Below are 20,209 nucleotides of genomic sequence, written 5' to 3' on the forward strand. Positions count from 1 at the left end.
TAAATGCCAGGAGAGTGGGATATATATGAAGCAGTGATAGTTAATCCAGTATTGCTACATTGTAAGATATAGAGCCTCCAGAAAGAAGAAGAGCAGAGAGCATGGGAGATGGGTCTGGGAAAAAGTTTGGGGACAAGATGGAGAGGTGTCTTAAAAATGTCACCTTAAGGAGTTTAGATTCTGTCTTAGAACTTTTTGCTATAATGACATCTGTTTATTTAAAAAAAAAGTTTGCATGTCTCGTACTTACTATTCTGTGTGTGTATGTTTTTTTTTTTCTTTCAGGATTAAGCATGAAAACATTGTGGCCCTGGAAGACATCTATGAAAGCCCAAATCACTTGTACTTGGTCATGCAGCTGTAAGTACCTGGTTTAATTGATGAGTGCAGACCAGGGGTTGCAAACTCAAATGCCTAAAGGGCCAGGTGGTAAAATAAATTAATGGAGTGGGCCGGGCAAGACAGCAGGGAGTGGTGAGAACTGTAGGGCAGTGGGCAAGAATGCGTCCGTCCGTCTGAGAACAGTGGTCTTCAGACCTCACTTGGTCTCATCTGCAGCTGCTGGATCAGACCGAAAATCTGGAGTTCTCACAATGGAATCCAATGCTACTATTGCAGGGTCGCTCTATTTAGGATGTCTCTTTTGCTTTTTTAATGTGCGAGGTCCAAATGTTGCTTCCTGAAAGCACTTCAGTGGGCCCACTGTGAAGTACACTCTGCTCCTGTCTCCGGGAGAAACTCCCACCCTTGTCTTCATTTCTGGGGAGGCTGGGGGATGGCAGCAGATGGTAGCTGTGTGTTCTGTCCCTTCCCTTCTCCTCTTCTGCTGGCAGATAAATGCACATGTGATTCATGCCAAACATACGAGACGTATAATTGGAGTCGGACTACGCCATTATCATAGTCCCCCTTTAGAATCTTTCTGCATTCCAGTAACTCTGGAGCTTGCCAGAAGGTGGAAGAAATAAGAAAGCTGAATATCTAGGTAGAGGCTATACTTGAACAGGTGTTTTTTTGTTTGTTTTTTTTTCTAATGTGAGGTGAAATTAGCCTGCCCACATACACAAATGCTTTATTCTAAGTGATGAAATTCGTAGGAGTATTCCAGGACTAAACTTGTTATAATTAAGTGACGGAAACTGTATCAGAGTGCTACATTTTCACCACGACTTGAGTAAATTCTGGAACACTGTGTTATTGAGCTTAATGACCAAAGAGGATTTTTGCTGAAGGTCAGAATATATACTTAAATTTCATTATTTATTAATGATTTTCAGACTTTGAATTTCCAAAGGTATTTAGAAGATTTGAGGGTCAGGCTAACAATTTCTTTTTCATCGATTTTCCTTTTTCTTATGAATGTTTAAACAACACATTAACTTGGAATCATGTTAGGTTGCAAATAAGTTTTCATCAATGCATTTATTTAATCTTTCATTATTTTTAAAGTATTTTTAGTAGATTATGATACTTTTGTATAAACACTTATAAAAGTGTCCAAGTTGGAAGCATGTGGGCAATTTTTCTCTGACAAATGACAGTCCTAGGTGATGACCAGCAGTTTTACAGGTTTGTGTGTTGTTGTCTGCCGTTAGACAGGCAGTGACTGCTGACTCCATGTTAATTTTCAGTATCTTAAGTGCGATCTTTCCTAGTTCCTTGCTATTCTGTTTGTTTTACTATTCACCACATTTCTAGTTCCCCCCAGATCTGATATCCTTCCTAGAAACTCATGTGACTTTCTTTTATACAGAATCAACTCTTAAAGAAGCAGGTGAATCACTTTCCCACCAAATATTGACTGCCCAATAGGAAAAACAGGACATTTTGGTGACAAGAAAAAGGCCCACAAAATGTCTGTAGTACATTTAAATGTGTGCTTTTTTATTGGCGATGCAAAAAACAAAATATTAATACTTGAATCCAAAGCTATATGTATTCACTTGCTTTAAGTTCTCTGTTTATGAAACCATCACTAAATAAGAGGAAAGCACCCCAAATATGTATGTCTCAGCTCTGCCTCTTACTGGCTGGGTGAACTTTGGCAAATAACTGGGCCTTTCTTACTGGAAGCTGGGCCTTTCTTATCGGTTTCCTTACTGAAAAAAATTTTACATAATAATAATAATATTTACATAGAGGGCTATAGTGAGTACTGAATGAAAAAAATGGGTGGGAGATAGTCTGTCATAAATAATAGGTCCCCAATGCAGACTACTTTCTCTATGGAATTATTTTATCCGTTTGTCTCTGCAGATGGTCTTTAATTTTATGAGATAAAGTTCAAGTACATTTGAATTCTGCCTTTCTAATCAACTTGATTGTATACTTATGAGCAGTAGTGTATATAAAGATAGGTTGGCAGGAGAGCATCAAAGTGTCCAGAATGGGATGAACTTTAGAACATGTCTCTTACTATTTTATTGTTTTCAGTGTGTAAGTCTTCCATATCTTTGTTGAATTTATTCTGAAATATATTTTTTTGATCTTGTTGTAAATGGGTTTTTACTTCATTTTTCCAGTGACTTGCTTCTGTTATAAAAATACAGTTGATTTTTGTACATTAACTTACAATCTTGCTAAATTCACTTATTGTTTGTAGTAGTTGTTTTGTGGATTTCTTAGCATTTTCTATCTAAACAACCATGTCATCTGCAATTTACGTTGATTCTGGTTGGTCCCCAAAGGAATTCTATTTGGTAAAACACTGATAGTTTAGTCCTAAATATTAAGTGTATTTGAATGTCGTGATTATATTCCTTTAAAATGTTTTATGTCAGATGTTTTGAAAATTCGAATTGACCTCCCTCTTATTCCTTCCTCTCCTCCATTCGTTATCTTAATCAGTGAGATTTTTTAAAAAGCAATGGCAAAAAAGAAAGAAAGGGAGGGAGGGAGGGAGGAAGGAAGGAAACCCTTAATGGATCAGAATATAATCCTGGGAAAATCTTTGGTCTGGTTTGAGGATTTTGTGGGCTTTATTGTTACTTTTGTTGTTGTGTTTTAGTTTTTGTCAGTAAGACTCAATAGTTTTTGTTCCTGAGACCCCTGTATTTTTTCTGCCTGGGTCAGTGGAAAGTGGGTTTGTTTGTGTTTTTTGAGAGTTTAGAAAGTCCTTGATTTCTAAATACTTGGAGATGATCTAGAACACAGCATTTGAGAGGGACTGTAGTTCACAGTATTTGTGCCTGGGAGGTTTCTGGTTTCCTAAGAAACATCATCTTGGGCGCTGACGCTCAGATATAATAGGGGATGCTCAGTAGTAATTTTATTACTTAGCTAATTGCTATTTCGACTCTGAGTACTGTAGCATGTTTGTTCCTTTGCTACTGCAGCAAAGGAGACTTGATTGCTTATAGAGGTCTGTATTTAAATTTTATTCGGGGTTTGGGACAAATATCTTTTTTTCCCGGAGTGCTATTTTTTGGAACATTCTTCTCTTTTTTTAGTTCTTTTTTTTTTATTATTATTGAGAGATAATTGACTTATAACATTATATTCATTTTAGGTGTACAACATAATGAATAGTTCTTTTTGGAACATTCTTCTTTAGATAGTGTGAGATCAAAATGACATTGAGGTAAATTACAGAAGAAAAGTCAGTTTGTTTAAAGTTTATTTCTGGTCTGACTTTGCTTGTGGGGTATTAGCCCACATATCTGGAGATGATAAAGGACAGACCCTCAACTCCTCCCCTTCTACATCTATAACAGCTTAGGAAGTAAAATACATTTCAGGCTGATGCATTTCAAAGGGCACATCAGAATTACTTTTTCAAGAATGAGATTATATTTCTTATTGAATTGTATCATATTCATCAGATCCGAAATAAACTCCTGAACGTTTCACAAAATCTGCTTTCTCCTGCTGTCTGTCTCATCCCAGCAAATGGTAAACTCCTTTCTTCCAGTTGCTCAGGCCAAAACCCAAAGTCTTCCTTGACTCACCTTTTTTCTCTTAGGCCCTACAGTCCCATCCATTGGCAAACCCTGTGGTCACCAACTTGAGACTATCTCGAGAATCCAGCCACTTTCTCATCATCTCCACCATCATGGATAAAACTTACCTTTCTTCCCCCAGTCTTTCCCCACTGCACTGTTCTTTCTCAGCATGTTAGCCAGACCTTGTCATGCCTTTGTTGAAGACTCCTACTGGCTTCCCATCTCAGAGTACAAGACCTAGTCCTTTTTTTTTTTTTCTTTTCGGCCGCACCGTGTAGCATGTAGGATCTTAGTTCCCCAACCAGGGACTGAACCCAGGCCACAAGCAGTGGAAGCGGGGAGTCTTAACCACTGGACCACCAGGGAAGTACAAAGACCAAGTCCTTGTAGCAGTCTCCAGGGTCTTCCGTGTCCAGACCCCCTGGGGGGTCCATGCGAGATACAGATATTTCTAATATTTCTGATATTCCTTTTATTCCAGGACAGCATTAAGATATGTACAACTAGTTGCCCGCTGAGCCTGAAAACTAAAGATTAAACACACATTCTTTAAAGAATGTTAATTTGATTCCTGAGCAGTCCAAGACACAAAAATATATGCAGCTTCCAAGAGAAAATATGATTTATCTACTCCACTAGCTGGTGCATGAAGCTGTTTGAACAGTTCCCTATTTGTGGGTTGCCAGTGTTATTTCATGTGGATATTGTATTCATAATTCATACTGTGTGTTCCCAGAAACAGTTTTAATTAGAACACAAATTATGACTCCCAACAGAAAGTCTTCTGTAAGTAGCCAAGCATAATAATGAAGACAAAAGTGTTTCTGACTAAGACACCTTCATATATTTACATGTAATTTACCAGAATCTTCTCTCTGTTCACAACAGGCACTAATTGAGAGCCCAGAGGGCCTGTGGCTTCTGTTCAGTGTTGGGTGGGTGGGCAGGGGCTGGGGGGACACACATGAGGTGCAGTCGGGGGATTCCCTGGCTCTCTTTGTGGAGGAGCAATCGTAACCCACCAGCACTGCACCCCTCAAGGTCTGAGCAGGGAGCTCTGGATCACCAGGAAGTCCTCAGTGGAGGAAACGGCCTTAGGCGGAGGGTGATTAGGACTTAGCCAGATGGATGTGCTGGGCGTGGAGTAGGTGGGGGGAGCCATGCTCCAGGCTGAAGGGCTGTCACACAGAGAGGCTTTAAGGAGCCTGGGTGGGATGTGAGGGGCTCAGTCTGTGGGATCTTCAGTTTGTGAGAGGTTTAGTCTGTGAGGGGTTCAGTCTACGAGGGGTCCAATCTGTGAGGGGTTTAGAATGTAGGGGGTCCAGTCTATGGGGATCTGTTCTTTGAGGGTTTCAGCTTATGGGGGATCCAGTCTGTTGTGAGCGGTCCAGTCGGGGAGGAGTTTAATCCGTGGAAGGTCCAGTCTGTGGAGTGTTCAGTCTTTGAGGGGTGCCGTCCGTAAGGTGCTCAGTCCATTGGGGTCTGTCTTTGGGGGTTCAGCCTGCATGCGGTTTTGTCCTGTGGGGTTTCAGTCTGGCTAGGATGGGGGACTGTGTGACATCTTGGTGGGAGATATGGCTGGAGACCTGGGCAGGTGCAAACCCGATACTGCAGCTGCTGCTTCTTTGTCATCCTCCAGGCTAATTACTTAATATGCTTTTATTGTTTTTTGCTGCCACTGGAAAACCTACTGAGAGTTAAAGAGTTCAGAGAGTTAAGGAGGAAAAGAAAAGAGAAAAGCCAAGGTCCAAGATAGTCATGAACCAATTTTACTAGGTTCAACTGTTTGAAATTGCCAACATACAATCACATTTTTTAGATCTTCCTTTTTTAATGTAAGCACTTAAAACTGTAAATTTTCCTCTAAGCACTGCTTTTCCTGAATCCCATAAGTTTTAGTATGTTGTGTTTTTATTTTCATTTGTCAAAAGATATTTCCTCCTTTCCCTTGGATTTCTTCTTTGACCCATTGGCTGTTTGAGTGTGTTGTTTAATTTCTACATATTTGTGAATTTTCCAGTTTTTCTTCCACCGTTGATTTCTACTTTCCTTCCATTGTGATAGGAAAAGATACTTTGTATGATTTCAATCTTTTAAAATTTATTTAATTGTTTTTGTGTTTTGCAGCCTGACATATCCTGGAGAATGTTCCATATGAACTTGACAAAAATGTGCGTTCTGCTGTTGTTGGATGCTATGTTCTGTGTATATCTATTGATCCGATGGGCTTGTAGTGATGTTCAAGGCCTCTGTTTCCTTATTGATGTTCTGTTTGGCTGTTCCATCTATTATGGAGAGTAGCATATTGAAATCTCCTCCTATTTTTACAGAGATGTTTCTTCCTTCAATCCTTTCAATGTTTGCTTCACATATTTTGAAGCTCTGATGTGTAATACATGTTTGATGTGTGTATCTTCTTGGTGAATGGATCCTTTTATCAATGTATAATGTCCTTCTTATAACAGTTTTGACTTTTTTTTTTTAACATCTTATTTGGAGTATAATTGCTTTACAATGTTGTGTTAGTTTCTGCTGTATAACAAAGTGAATCAGCTAAACGTATACATATACCCCCATACCCCTCCCTCTTGCGTCTCCTTCCCACCCTCCCTATCCCACCCCTCTAGGTGGTCACAAAGCACCAAGCTGATCTCCCTGTGCTATGCGGCTGCTTCCCACTAGCTATCTGTTTTACATTTGGTAGTGTATATATGTCAGTGCCACTCTCTCACTTCGTCCCAGCTTACCCTTACCCCACCCATGTCCTCAAGTCCATTCTCTACATCTGCGTCTTTATACCTGTCCTGCCCCTAGGTTCATGAGAACCTTTTTTTTTTTTTAGATTTCATAGTTAGCATACGGTATCTGTTTTTCTCTTTCTGACTTACTTCACTCTGTATGACAGACTCTAGGTCCATCCACCTCACTACAAATACCTCAGTTTTGTTTCTTTATATGTCTGAGTAATATTCCATTGTATATATGTGCCACATCTTCTTTATCCATTCATCTGTTGATGGACACTTAGGTTGCTTCCATGTCCTGGCTGTTGTAAATAGAGCTGCAATGAACACTGTGGTACATGACTCTTTTTGAATTATGGTTTTCTGAGGTTTATACCCTGTAGTGGGATTGCTGGGTCATATGGTAGTTCTATTTTTAGTTTTTTAAGGAACCTCCATACTGTTCTCCATAGTGGCTGTATCAATTTACATTTCCACCAACAGTGCAAGAGGGTTCCCTTTTCTCCACACCCTCTCCAGCATTTATTGTTTGTTGATTTTTTGATGATGGCCATTAACCAGTGTGAGGTGATACCTCATTGTAGTTTTGATTTGCATTTCTCTAATGATTAGCGATGTTAAGCATCCTTTCATGTGTTTGTTGGCAATCTGTATATCTTCTTTGGCGAAATGTCTATTTAGGTCTTCTTCCCATTTTTGGATTGGGTTGTTTGTTTTTTTGATATTGAGCTGCATGAGCTGTTTGTATATTTTTGGAGATTAATCATTTGTCCGTTGATTCGTTTGCAAATATTTTCTCCCATTCTGAGGGTTGTCTTTTCGTCTTGTTTATGGTTTCCTTTGCTGTGCAAAAGCTTTTAAGTTTCATTAGGTCTCATTCCTTTACTTTTGTGTTTATTTCCATTTCTCTAGGAGGTGGGACAAAAAGGATCTTGCTGTGATTTAAGTCAAAGAGTGTTCTGCCTATGTTTTCCTCTGAGAGTTTTATAGTGTCTGGCCTTACATTTAGGTCTTTAATCCATTTTGAGTTTATTTTTGTGTATGGTGTTAGGGAGTGTTCTAATTTCATTCTTTTACATATAGCTGTCCAGTTTTCCCAGCACCACTTATTGAAGAGTCTTTCTTTTCTCCATTGTATATTCTTGCCTCCTTTATCAAAGATAAGGTGACCATATGTGCGTGGGTTTACCTCTGGGCTTTCTATCCTGTTCCATTGATCTATATTTCTGTTTTTGTGCCAGTACCATACTGTCTTGATTACTGTAGCTTTGTAGTATAGTCTGAAGTCTGGGAGCCTGATTCTTCCAGCTCCATTTTTCTTTCTCAAGATTGCTTTGGCTATTCGGGGTCTTCTGTGTTTCCATACAAATTGTGAAATTTTTTGTTCTAATTCTGTGAAAAATGCCATTGGTAGTTTGATAGGGATTGCATTGAATTTGTAGATTGCTTTGGGTAGTATAGTCATCTTCACAATGTTGATTCTTCCAGTCCAAGAACATGGTATATCTCTCCATCTGTTTATATCATCTTTAATTTCTTTCATCAGTGTCTTATAGTTTTCTGCATACAGGTCTTTTGTCTCCTTAGGTAAGTTTATTCCTAGGTATTTTATTCTTTTTGTTACAGTGGTAAATGGGAGTGTTTCCTTCATTTCTCTTTCAGATATTTCATCATTAATGTATAGGAATGCAAGAGATTTCTGTGCATTAATTTTGTATCCTGCTACTTTACCATATTCATTGATTAGCTCTAGTAGTTTTCTGGTAGCATCTTTAGGATCCTCTATGTATAGTATCATGTCATCTGCAAACAGTGACAGTTTTACTTCTTCTTTTCCTATTTGGATTCCTTTTATTTCTTTTTCTTCTCTGATTGCTGTGGCCAGAACTTCCAAAACTATGTTGAATAATACTGGTGAGAGTGGGCAACCTTGTCTTGTTCTGATCTTAGTGGAAATGCTTTCAGTTTTTCACCATTGAGAATGATGTTGGCTGTGGGTTTGTCATATATGGCCCTTATTAGGTTGAGGTAAGTTCCCTGTATGCCTACTTTCTGGAGGGTTTTTATCATAAATGGGTGTTGAATTTTGTTGAAAGCTTTTTATTTCATCTGTTGAGATGACCATATGGTTTTTATCCTTCAATTTGTTAATATGGTGTATCACATTGATTGATTTGCATTTATGGAACAATCCTTGCATTCCTGGGATAAACCCCACTTAATCATGGTGTATGATCCTTTTAATGTGCTGTTGGATTCTGTTTGCTAGTATTTTGTTGAGGATTTTTGCATCTATGTTCATCAGTGATATTGGCCTGTAGTTTTCTTTTTTTTGTGACGTCTTTGTCTGGTTTTGGTATCAGAGTGATGGTGGCCTTGTAGAATGAGTTTGGGAGTGTTCCTCCCTCTGCTATGTTTTGGAAGAGTTTGAGAAGGTCTTCTCTAAATGTTTGATAGAATTCGTCTGTGAATCCATCTGGTCCTGGGCTTTTGTTTGTTGGAAGATTTTTAATTACAGTTTCAATTTCAGTGCTGTGATTGGTCTGTTTTTATTTTCTGTTTCTTCCTGGTTCAGTCTTGGAAGGTTGTGCTTTTCTAAGAATTTGTCCATTTCTTCCACATTGTCCATTTTATTGGCATATAGTTGCTTGTAGTAATCTCTCATGATCCTTTGTATTTCTGCAGTGTCAGTTGTTACTTCTCCTTTTTCATTTCTAATTCTGTTGATTTCAGTCTTCTCCCTTTTTTTCTTGATGAGTCTGGCTAATGGTTTATCAATTTTTGTTTATCTTCTCGAAGAACCAGCTTTTAGTATTATTGATCTTTGCTATTGTTTCCTTCATTTCTTTTTCATTTATTTCTGATTTGATCTTTATGACTTCTTTCCTTTTGACAACTTTGAGGGTTTTTTGTTGTTCTTCTTCTTCTTTCTCTAATTGCTTTAGGTGTAAGGTTAGGTTGTTTATTTGAGAGTTTTCTTGTTTCTTGAGGTAGGATTGTATTGCTATAAAGTTCCCTCTTAGAACTGCTTTTGTTGCATCCCATAGGTTTTGGGTCATCATGCTTTCATTGTCATTTGTTTCTAGGTATTTTTTGATTTCCTCTTTGATTTCTGCAGTGGTCTCTTGGTTATTTAGTAGTGTGTTGTTTAACCTCCATGTGTTTGTATTTTTTACAGATTTTTTTCCTATAATTGATATCTAGACTCATAGTGTTGTGGTCGGAAAAGATACTTGATACACTTTCAATTTTCTTAAATTTACCAGGGTTTGATTTGTGACCCAAGACATGATCTATCCTGGATAATGTTCCATAAGCACTTGAGAAGAAAGTGTATTCTGTTGTTTTTGGATGGAATGTCCTATAAATATCAGTTAAGTCCTTCTTGTTTAATGTGTCATTCAAAACTTGTGTTTCCTTATTTATTTTCATTTTAGATTTCTTTCCATTGGTGAAAGTGAGGTGTTAAAGTCCCCTACTGTGATTGTGTTACTGTCCATTTTCCCTCTTATGGCTGTTAGCATTTGCCTTAGGTATTGAGTTGCTCCTATATTGGGTGCATAAATATTTACAATTGTTACATCTTCTTCTTGAATTGATCCCTTGATCATCATGTAGTGTCCTTCTTTGTCTCTTGTAATAATCTTTATTTTAAAGTCTGTTTTGTCTGATATGAGAATTGCTACTCCAGCTTTCTTTTGATTTCCATTTGCATGGAATATCTTTTTCCATCCCCTCACTTTCAGTCTGTATGTGTCCCTAGGTCTGAAGTGGGTCTCTTGTAGATAGCATATATACGGGTCTTGTTTTTGTATCCATTCAGCCAGTCTATGTCTTTTGGTTGGAGTATTTAATCCATTTACATTTAAGGTAATTATCGATATGTATGTTCCTATTACCATTTTCTTAATTGTTTTGGGTTTGTTATTGTAGGTCTTTTCCTTCTCTTGTGCTTCCCGCCTAGAGAAGTTCCTTTAGCATTTGTTGTAAAGCTAGTTTGGTGGTGCTGAATTCTCTTAACTTTTGCTTGTTCATAGAGGTTTTAATTTCTCCATCGAATCTGAATGAGATCCTTGCTGGATCCTTGCTAGAGTAATCTTGGTTGTAGGTTTTTCCCTTTCATCACTTTAAATATGTCCTGCCACTGCCTTCTGGCTTGCAGAGTTTCTGCTGAAAGATCAGCTGTTAACCTTATGGGGATTCTCTTGTATGTTATTTGTTGCTTTTCCCTTGCTGCTTTTAATATTTTTTCTTTGTATTTAAGTTTTGATATTTTGATTAATATGTGTCTTGGCATGTTTCTCCTTGGAGTTATCCTGTATGGGACTCTCTGTGCTTCCTGAACTTGATTGACTATTTCCTTTCCCATATTAGGGAAGTTTTCAACTATAATCTCTTCAAATATTTTCTCAGGCTCTTTCTTCTTCTCTTCTTCTTCTGGGACCCCTATAATTCGAATGTTGGTGCATTTAATATTGTCCCAGAGGTCTCTGAGACTGTGCTCAGTTCTTTTCATTCTGTTTTCTTTATTCTGCTCTGCAGTAGTTATTTCCACTATTTTATCTTCCAGGTCACTTATCCGGTCTCCTGCCTCAGTCATTCTGCTGTTGATTACTTCTAGAGAATTTTTAATTTCATTTATTGTGTTGTTCATCATTGTTTGTTAGCTCCTTAGTTCTTCTAGGTCCTTGCCAAACGTTTCTTGTATTTTCTCCATTCTATTTCCAATATATTGGATCATCTTTACTATCATTACCCTGAATTCTTTTTCAGGTAGACTGCCTATTTCCTCTTCATTTGTTTGGTCTGGTGGGTTTTTACCTTACTCCTTCATCTGCTGCGTATTTCTCTGTCTTCTCATTTTGCTTAACTTACTGTGTTTGAGGGCTCCCTTTTGTAGGCTGCAGGTTCGTAGTTCCCATTGTTTTTGGTATCTGCCCCCAGTGGGTAAGGTTGGTTCAGTGGCTTGTGTAGGCTTCCTGGTGGAGGGGACTTGTGCCTGTGTTCTGGTGGATGAGGCTGGATCTTGTCTTTCTGGTGGGCAGGACCACGTCCGGCAGTGTTTTCTGGGGTGTCTGTATTATGATTTTAGGCAGCCTCTCTGCTAATGGGTGGGGTTGTGTTCCTGTCTTGCTAGTTGTTTGGCATGGGTTGTCCAGCACTTTAGCTTGCTGGTCGTTGAGTGGAGCTGAGTCTTGGCTTTGAGACGGAGACCTCTGGGAGATCTCTCACTGACTGATATTATGTGGGGCCGGGAGGTCTCTGGTGGCCCAGTGTCCTGAACTCGGCTCTCCCACCTCGGAGGCTCAGGCCTGACACCCGACCAGAGCACCAAGACCCTGTAAGCCACATGGCTCAGAAGAAAAGGGAGAAAAAAAAAGAAAGAAAATAATAATAATAATAAAATAAAATAAAGTTATTAAAATAAAAAATTTTTTTAAATTATTGAAATATAAAAATTTTTGAAGTAATAAAAAAATAAAAGAATAGAGCAACCAAACCAATAAACAGATCCACCAATGATAGCAAGTGCTAAAAACTGTACTAAGATAAACATAAAAATCAGAAACTAGTCAGTCGCATACAGCAAACCCCAAGTGTACAGTTGCTCCCAATATCCACCAGCTCAATTTTGGGATGATCCGTTGTCTATTCAGGTATTCCACAGATGCAGGGTACATCAAGTTGATTGTGGAGATTTAATCCGCTGCTCCTGAGGCCGCTGGGGGAGATTTCCCTTTATCTTCTTTGTTCACACGGCTCCTGGGGTTCAGCTTTGGATCTGGCCCCGCCTCTGCGTGTAGGTCGCCTGAGGGCGTCTGTTCCCGCTCAGACAGTACGGAGTTAAAGGAGCAGCTGATCAGGGGGCTCTGGCTCACTCAGGCCGGGGGGAGGGAGGGGTACGGATGCGGGGCTAGCCTGAGGCAGCAGAGGCCGGCGTGACGTTGCACCCGCTTGAGGCGCGCCGTGTGTTCTCCTGGGGAAGTTGTCCCTGGATCACGGGACCCTGGCAGTGGTGGGCTGCACAGGCTCCCGGGAGGGGAGGTTTGGATAGTGTCCTGTGCTTGCACACAGGCTTCTTGGTGGCGGCAGCAGCAGCCTTAGCGTCTCATGCCCGTCTCTGGGGTCTGCACTGATAGCTGCGGCTCGCGCCCATCTCTGAAGCTCACTTAAGCGGTGCTCTTAATCCTCTCTCCTTGAGCACCCCAAAACAATGGTCTCTTGCCTCTTAGGCAGGTCCAGACTTTTTCCTGGACTCCCTCCCGGCTAGCTGTGGCACACTAGCCCCCTTCAGGCTGTGTTCACACAGCCAACCCCAGTCCTCTCCTTGGGATCTGACCTTCGAAGCCCGAGCCTCAGCTCCCAGCCCCCACCCGCCCCGGCGGCTGAGCAGACACGCCTCTCAGGCGGTGAGTGCTGGTTGGCACCGATCCTCTGTGCAGGAATCTCTCTGCTTTGCCCTCTGCACCCCTGTTGCTGCGCTCTCTCCATGGCTCTGAAGCTTCCCGCCCCAGCCCAGCCCCTGTCTCCACCAGTGAAGGGGCTACCTAGTGTGTGGAAACCTTTCCTCCTTCACAGCTCCCTCCCAGAGGTGCAGGTCCCATCCCTATTCTTTTGTCTCTGTTTTTTCTTTTTTCTTTTGCCCTACGCAGGTACGTGGGAGTTTCTTGCCTTTTGGGAAGTCTGAGGTCTTCTGCCAGCATTCAGTAGGTGTTCTGTAGGAGTTGTTCCACATGTAGATGTATTTCTGATGTATTTGTGGGGAGGAAGGTGATCTCCACGTCTTAACTCCTCTGCCATCTTGAAGGTCCTCCCACAGTTTTGACTTTTTATAACCATGTTTTTAATGCAATCACGTTTGATGTAAAGGTTTTTATAATACTTTTCTAAACAACATCTTACCCATTTTATCCAATTTGAATGAAATTGAACATCTTTCATGAAATCTAATGAGTTCTTTAAAGTATGCACAATTTAAAAATCCCATACATTGTAGAACAATTGTAAAAATATTGGTAGGTAACATCTGGTCACTAATACTCAAATTTGAGAATCCATAAAAGTACATAAAGAGTAGAGCATGTATAGAATATAAAACATCAGTTTCAGAAACTATCCACTTATTAACTTATGTGTTATACACATATTTATTTGATTTAAGGATACATGTAATGCTGTAGAGTCAGCAATTGGAACTTATAAAATAAAAAATAGAGATATCACTGTGAACTTCATTGCTTCTAATTCCCTAGTATATAAACATTTGGAGCTTGTAAAAAGTGTGCATATGCTGTAATAAATCTCTGAATATATCAGATTAGACATTCTGGTTTAAAATGCCCCTGAATTACAATTCTATCTGATGACTTATTAAAAGAAATAGGCTGTCTACTCCAAGCAAACCAATTTCCTAGGATTTCTCTCATGTCTTCCCAGTTTCTAAAATGCCCTTTCTCCTCTTCTCAGGCATCTAGACCCTCTCTTTTCTTTTAGACCATCAGACTAAACCCCTAATTATCCTGCCCAGGCTCCTTAATGCCTCTCTTTGTACCAGCCCTTCAGCTTGGAGTACAGCCTCCCAACCCACCCCATGCCCAGCACATCCATCTGGCTAAGTCCTAATCACCCTCTGCCCAAGGGTGTCACCTCCACTAGAAGTGACCTGTGACCCCAGAGCATTCTGCACAGACCTTGCAGAAAGAAATCATTGTATAAAACTGCTCCTCTTTAAAATGTAAGATATGCACCCTCTGTGGTCCCAGGGGACCAGCCCACAGAGATTCACTCTTTCCTGAAATTCTGTAACATTTTAAATGTATACTGGTCATTATGCATTATGATAACCATTCATTCATTTACTCAACGAGTACTTCTGGAACCCCTGACGTGTGTCTGGCTTTATTAACCCATGGGGATACAGCAATGAATACAATGAATTCCCTTCCCCTATAGAGCTTACATTACAGCAGAAGAGAGGGACAACAGGTAAACAATTCACTTCATAAACAAGTTAGTATATACCAGACAGTGGTAAAGTTTATTGAGAAAAGTAAAGTCAGGGGGATGTGGAATGCTGGAAGGTGGGTGAGTGGTTTCCTATTTTATATACAGTCAGGGGAGACCTTTCTGAGAAGGTGACATTTGAGCAAAGAGCCGAAGAAAGTGATGTAATGAGCCACGTGGCTAGGCCTGACTTCATGGGTGTGTGCCCAGTGCGGGCACACAGAGCCCCATGCCCAGGAGGGTCCCATGCTTGGGGTTCAGTGCTTTGCACTTGCCATCTTAAAATTCTTAATAATTGACTCTGAATTTGTGTTTTGTAAATGAAGTCCCAGGGACTTGGAGCATTGGCTCACATCAAGTTCCAACTCCTGTCACCTTCCCACGGGACACCTTCTCCCCTGTTCCCACCCAGTGGGGGTCTGGGCATAAGCGGGGGGGTCTGGTCAGATGTTTGCACCCCACACGCCAGTGTAGGCAGAACCGCAGGTGCTGTAGGGTCTGCACTCACCCCACAGGTGAGTATCCCTGTGACCGAAGGAGTGTGACATTAAATAACAGATAAAAAAAACCACCATGACAGGTTGAGTGCGAGACAGTAGAAGAAAGGGAAAAAAAAGTTTTCCTGTTTTTTGAACAAGGAATGTACAGTTTTATTTTGCACCGGGCCCAGCAAATGCTGTGGCCAGCCCTGTGTGTAGCTGTCAGAAAAAGCATCCTGGCAGCACAACAGCAGGTGCAGGATGGGGGTGAGCAGCTGCGCCCTGTGGTAGAGGAAGATCAGGGGGCCTGAGAGGCCGGAGGAGAGCCAGTGGGCAGGTGAGCGACTCAACAGAAGGGCCCTGAGAGGAGTGGGAGGCCACATTGAGTGGGGCCTGGGATCAGGAGGAGGAAGGAGATAGCAGGGAAGGAGTCTAAGGGGAGAGTTCTAGAACACTCCACAGTTTACTCATGTTGTGGTGCATTTACTTTTCAGTGATCATCTCCTGAATTGCCAATGTAAATCTGAGTTCCTGCAGGACAGAGACTATTGAGTCATGGGATGTAGCCCAAGCTAACCTTGGAAATAATCTAATCCAACCCCAACTTCTGTCCTTTTGAGGGAATCAACTGCCCCTTCCTTGGAATTGTGGAAATCCAAATGATTTTCAGATTACTTCATGGTGAAAGTTGAGGCTATTCGGTGTAAACTCCCTCATGGTCCCGTTGGGAGATTTTGTCAGGCATCTGGTAGGAGATTTGGGGGTGATCTCACAGGGCTTATTTAAGGAATTCATTTAGGGATGCTGCGAATGGAAAGAGCACGGGACCGGAGCTGGCAGGCACAGGTGCCAGGCTCCCTCCTGCCCCTGACGAGTCCTGTGACAGCCCAGCGCCTGCCCTCCCTGGTCTGTCTATAAAGTGGACGGTTCTTATTGTTGTTGTTTGTTTACTTGTTTTAGACAAGCCTAAGGTCTCAGGTCTAACGTTCTGTAGTCTGTTTCATTTGCTGTTCCCATTTTCTCGGTGTAAAACTCCGTGCAACAAGTGCAGACGTTAGAAATCCAGTACTGTAGTTGGGTTTTCTGCGTTTGCTAGCCCAGCCACACCATTTCCCAGATATTTTTAAAACCGTGTTTTATCTCTTTGAATCCATGGGGCTTTATAAATAAGGCATGTTGGTGATGAAGCTGGTTTGGCAGCCCTGATGAATGTAGGAAATTTGATGTTTTACAGGGCAGGGCGAATGGGAACGGCTGGGATTATGGAGATGTTCTCTGGTTGCTATTTGGAAGCAGGCGTTTAGAATTCTGCTAGATCTGGATGATTAACTTTACATTTTTTAAAATTAATTTTTATTGGAGTATAGTTGCTTTATGATGTTGTGTTAGTTTCTACTGTACAGCAAAATGAATCAGCTATACGTATACATATATCCCCTCTTTTTTGGATTTCCTTCCCATTTGGGTAACCACAGAGCATTGAATAGAGTTCCCTGTGCTATACAGTATGTTCTCATTAGTTGTCTATTTTATACATAGTATCAATAGTGTATATGTGTCAATCCCAGTCTCCCAATTCCTCCCACCACCCTCTTTCCCCCTTGGTATCCATACATTTGTTCTCTAATCTGTGTCTCTATTTCTGCTTTGCAAATAAGATCATCTGCACCATTTTTCTAGATTCCACATATATGAGTTAATATGTGATATTTGTTTTTCTCTTTCTGACTTACTTCAAAAAGATACATGCACCCCAACATTCATTGCAGCACTACTTACAATAGCCAGGACGTGGAAGCAACCTAAATGTCCATCAACAAAGGAATGGGTAAAAAAGATGTGGTACATATATACAGTGGAATATTACTCAGCCATAAAAAGGAACGAAATTGGGTCGTTTGTAGAGATGTGGATGACGTAGAGACTGTCATACGGAGTGAAGTAAGTCAGAAAGAGAAAACTTTACATCTTGAAATAAAAATCCTTGCTCCTTTGTGGCTCAGACTCTGAAGCTCTGTTCTCCTCCAGCCTTCCTTGTTTCTGCCAGCTGACCATCATCTTTTTTTTTTCTTCCAGTTTTATTGAGATAGAATTAACATACAGCACTGTGTAAGTTGAAGGTGTACAGTACAATGATTTGATTCATGTATCTCATGAAGTGATATCGCAATACGTTTAGTAAACATCCATCATTTCATATAGGTACAAAATTAAAAAAATAGAAATTCTTTTCTTGTGATGAGAACTCTTAGGATTTACTCTAACAGCTTTCATGTATAACACACAGCAGCATTAATTGTATTTATCGTGTTGTACCTTACATCCCTAGTACTTATTTATCTTATAACTGGAATTTTGTACCGTTTGACCCCACCTTCTTTTATACATTGAAGACTTTGGTGTCTGATGCTTCGATTTCTACCCCCTCCCCCAATGTCTGTGCTCAGGATGATCAGTGTGGTACCTTCAGTGTCCCTGTGGACAACGCACATGATAACCTGTAGTGTTTTTCAGCCAGCTCCTCTTCTATCACACAACCCCATGGGCACTTTGCAGAATGGTGTTCCCCGAAGTTGCTTCAACTCTGTAATCTTAATCTTCACCACTCTATGTCTGTTTTCAGCCTTGCTGACAATAATCACTCAATTTTTTTTATTTCTTGTCTCTTCCTTGGCATTATTGAGAGCCCCACAGCGCCTCCCTCCTTGGGCTTCCTTATCCAGTCTAAACCCTTCCAGTATCTCCGCGGTCACTCCCTTGCCAACATCCTTCCTTCTTTGCCTGCTCTATCCATCTTGCAGATGCAAAACTTGACATCACTGTAACTGCCTGCATCCTCTGCCCCTACGTCAGGGCTGCTGGGTACTGCTGGGGGATAGGACACATGTGAGTGGCTTGGAGCTGCTGAAAATTAAATGGTCTCCAATCTCAGCCCAGTCCCAGCACTGCTCAGCTCTCCTTTCATGTGATTCTGGCAAGATTCTTCTTCCATTCTCTTGTTTTCCCCTTAACTCTATACGTTTATCGTTCTTCTAAGCTAGCTGCTCCAACGATTGGATATTAGAACTGTATGAGCCTTTAAGGATGGTACTTTGTAAATCAACATAAGGATACTAAAATGGTATCGAACTTCTTTGTAAACAGATCCCCCAGAGTTTGGCTGTATTGGCTGAAAAACAGTTGGAAATCTTTCATCAAAGTGTTCAACAATTTAAGTGCAAAACAACGGCAGCTTTTGATGTTTTTAGCAAATTGCAGTTATTAAAAACAAAACTTGAAACACATCCCTATGAAAGAAAGAAACTGAACAAATTCATGATGAGAGCTCAAATAATGTATAAGAGTTTTGAAATTCTGTGATTGTTCTTTGGAATAACTCAATCTGTTGGCAGTGTCTTGGTGTAGCTACTATTTTTAATAGGATAATTTTATATCTGTACTGCAGTGGATTGAGATTGGGAAGGCTGACTATTTTGCAGCATTCACATGCAGAAAAACATTGTAAAAATCATCAATAGAGACAGTTTACTTGATAGGGTTTGTCTGTTAAACGAAAGGTAGTATTTATCAAAGAAAGGTAGTATTTGTCCAAGAAAGGTAGCAAAATGACAGTAACTATAAAAAAATACTTGGGCTGGAGTATTTATATATTTGATTTAAAATTTACAGTTTAGAATGTTTTTGTTTAGTAGGATTTGCTCTGAATGTACTAGGTATTAAAGCAACTTATAGAGTGGTTTCCAAGTTAAAAATATTATGGTTGATAGAGAAGATCCACTTGGAGGTGTTCACAGTTTCAAACTTAGTGGTTGTAAATTGCAACTTTGAAGACTGTTAAGCAATATTTTTTTTTTTTTGGAGTATAATTGCTTTACAACGGTGTGTTAGTTGCTGCTGTATAACAAAGTGAATCAGCTATATATGTACATATATCCCCATATCTCCTCCCATTTGCGTCTCCCTCCCACCCTCCCTATCCCACCCGTCTAGGTGGTCACAAAGCACCTAGCTGATCTCCCTGTGCTATGCGGCTGCTTCCCACTAGCTATCTGTTTTACATTTGGTAGTGTATATATGTCAGTGCCACTCTCTCACTTCGTCCCAGCTTACCCTTACCCCACCCATGTCCTCAAGTCCATTCTCTATGTCTGTGTCTTTATTCCTGTCCTGCCCCTAGGTTCTTCATGACCATTTTTTTTTTTTAGGTTCCATATATATGTGTTAGCATACGGTATTTGTTTTTCTCTGTCTTACTTACTTCACTCTCTGTATGACAGTCTCTAGGTCCATCCACCTCACTACAAATAACTCAATTTTGTTTCTTTTTATGGCTGAGTAATATTCCATTGTGTATATGTGCCACATCTTCTTCATCCATTCATCTGTCGATGGACACTTAGGTTGCTTCCATGTCCTGGCTATTGTAAATAGAGCTGCAATGAACATTGTGGTACATGACTCTTTTTGAATTATGGTTTTCTCAGGGTATATGCCCAGTAGTGGGATTGCTGCATCGTATGGTAGTTCTATTTTTAGTTTTTTAAGGAACCTCCATACTGTTCTCCATAGTGGCTGTATCAATTTACATTCCCACCAACAGTGCAAGAGGGTTCCCTTTTCTCCACACGCTCTCCAGCATTTCTTGTCTGTAGATTTTTTGATGATGGCCATTTTGACCGGTGTGAGGTGATACCTCATTGTGGTTCTGATTTGCTCTTCTCTAATGATTAGTGTTGTTGAGCATCCTTTCATGTGTTTGTTGGCAATCTGTATAGAAGATTGTAAGCGATTTTATGAAAAAATTAAAAATAACAAATCCACATTGGAGAAAATGAATTCTTCAGATATGGATTTGGAGAGGGATATGAATTAACAATTGATTAAAGTATGTAACTATGTTCCAAGAGTAATTATTCTGCTTACAGTATTTTCTGATATTCAGACAATCAACAAAAAAGTTTTAAAAAATGTTTCTGTACATGGATGTAGGTTAATCTAATTTTTTGGAAATGAGTTTATTTTTGAAAATAGTTACTAACCA

General features: G+C 40.2%; 1 protein-coding gene across 5 annotated transcripts in view; it reads left to right on the forward strand.

Moving 5' to 3' along the window:
• Positions 1-20,209, forward strand: part of CAMK1D (calcium/calmodulin dependent protein kinase ID) — a 413,272-nt gene that overhangs the window by 257,024 nt on the left and 136,039 nt on the right. For all 5 annotated transcript variants that reach the window (XM_082449814.1, XM_082449812.1, XM_082449810.1 and 2 more), the window contains one exon: positions 286-360. In XM_082449814.1, coding sequence (XP_082305940.1) covers positions 286-360 — 75 coding nt within the window. The remainder of the gene's footprint in view (positions 1-285; positions 361-20,209) is intronic.

This window comes from Balaenoptera physalus (genome assembly GCF_965194825.1).
Source record: "Balaenoptera physalus genome assembly, chromosome: 2".
Taxonomy (NCBI): Eukaryota; Metazoa; Chordata; class Mammalia; order Artiodactyla; family Balaenopteridae; genus Balaenoptera; species Balaenoptera physalus.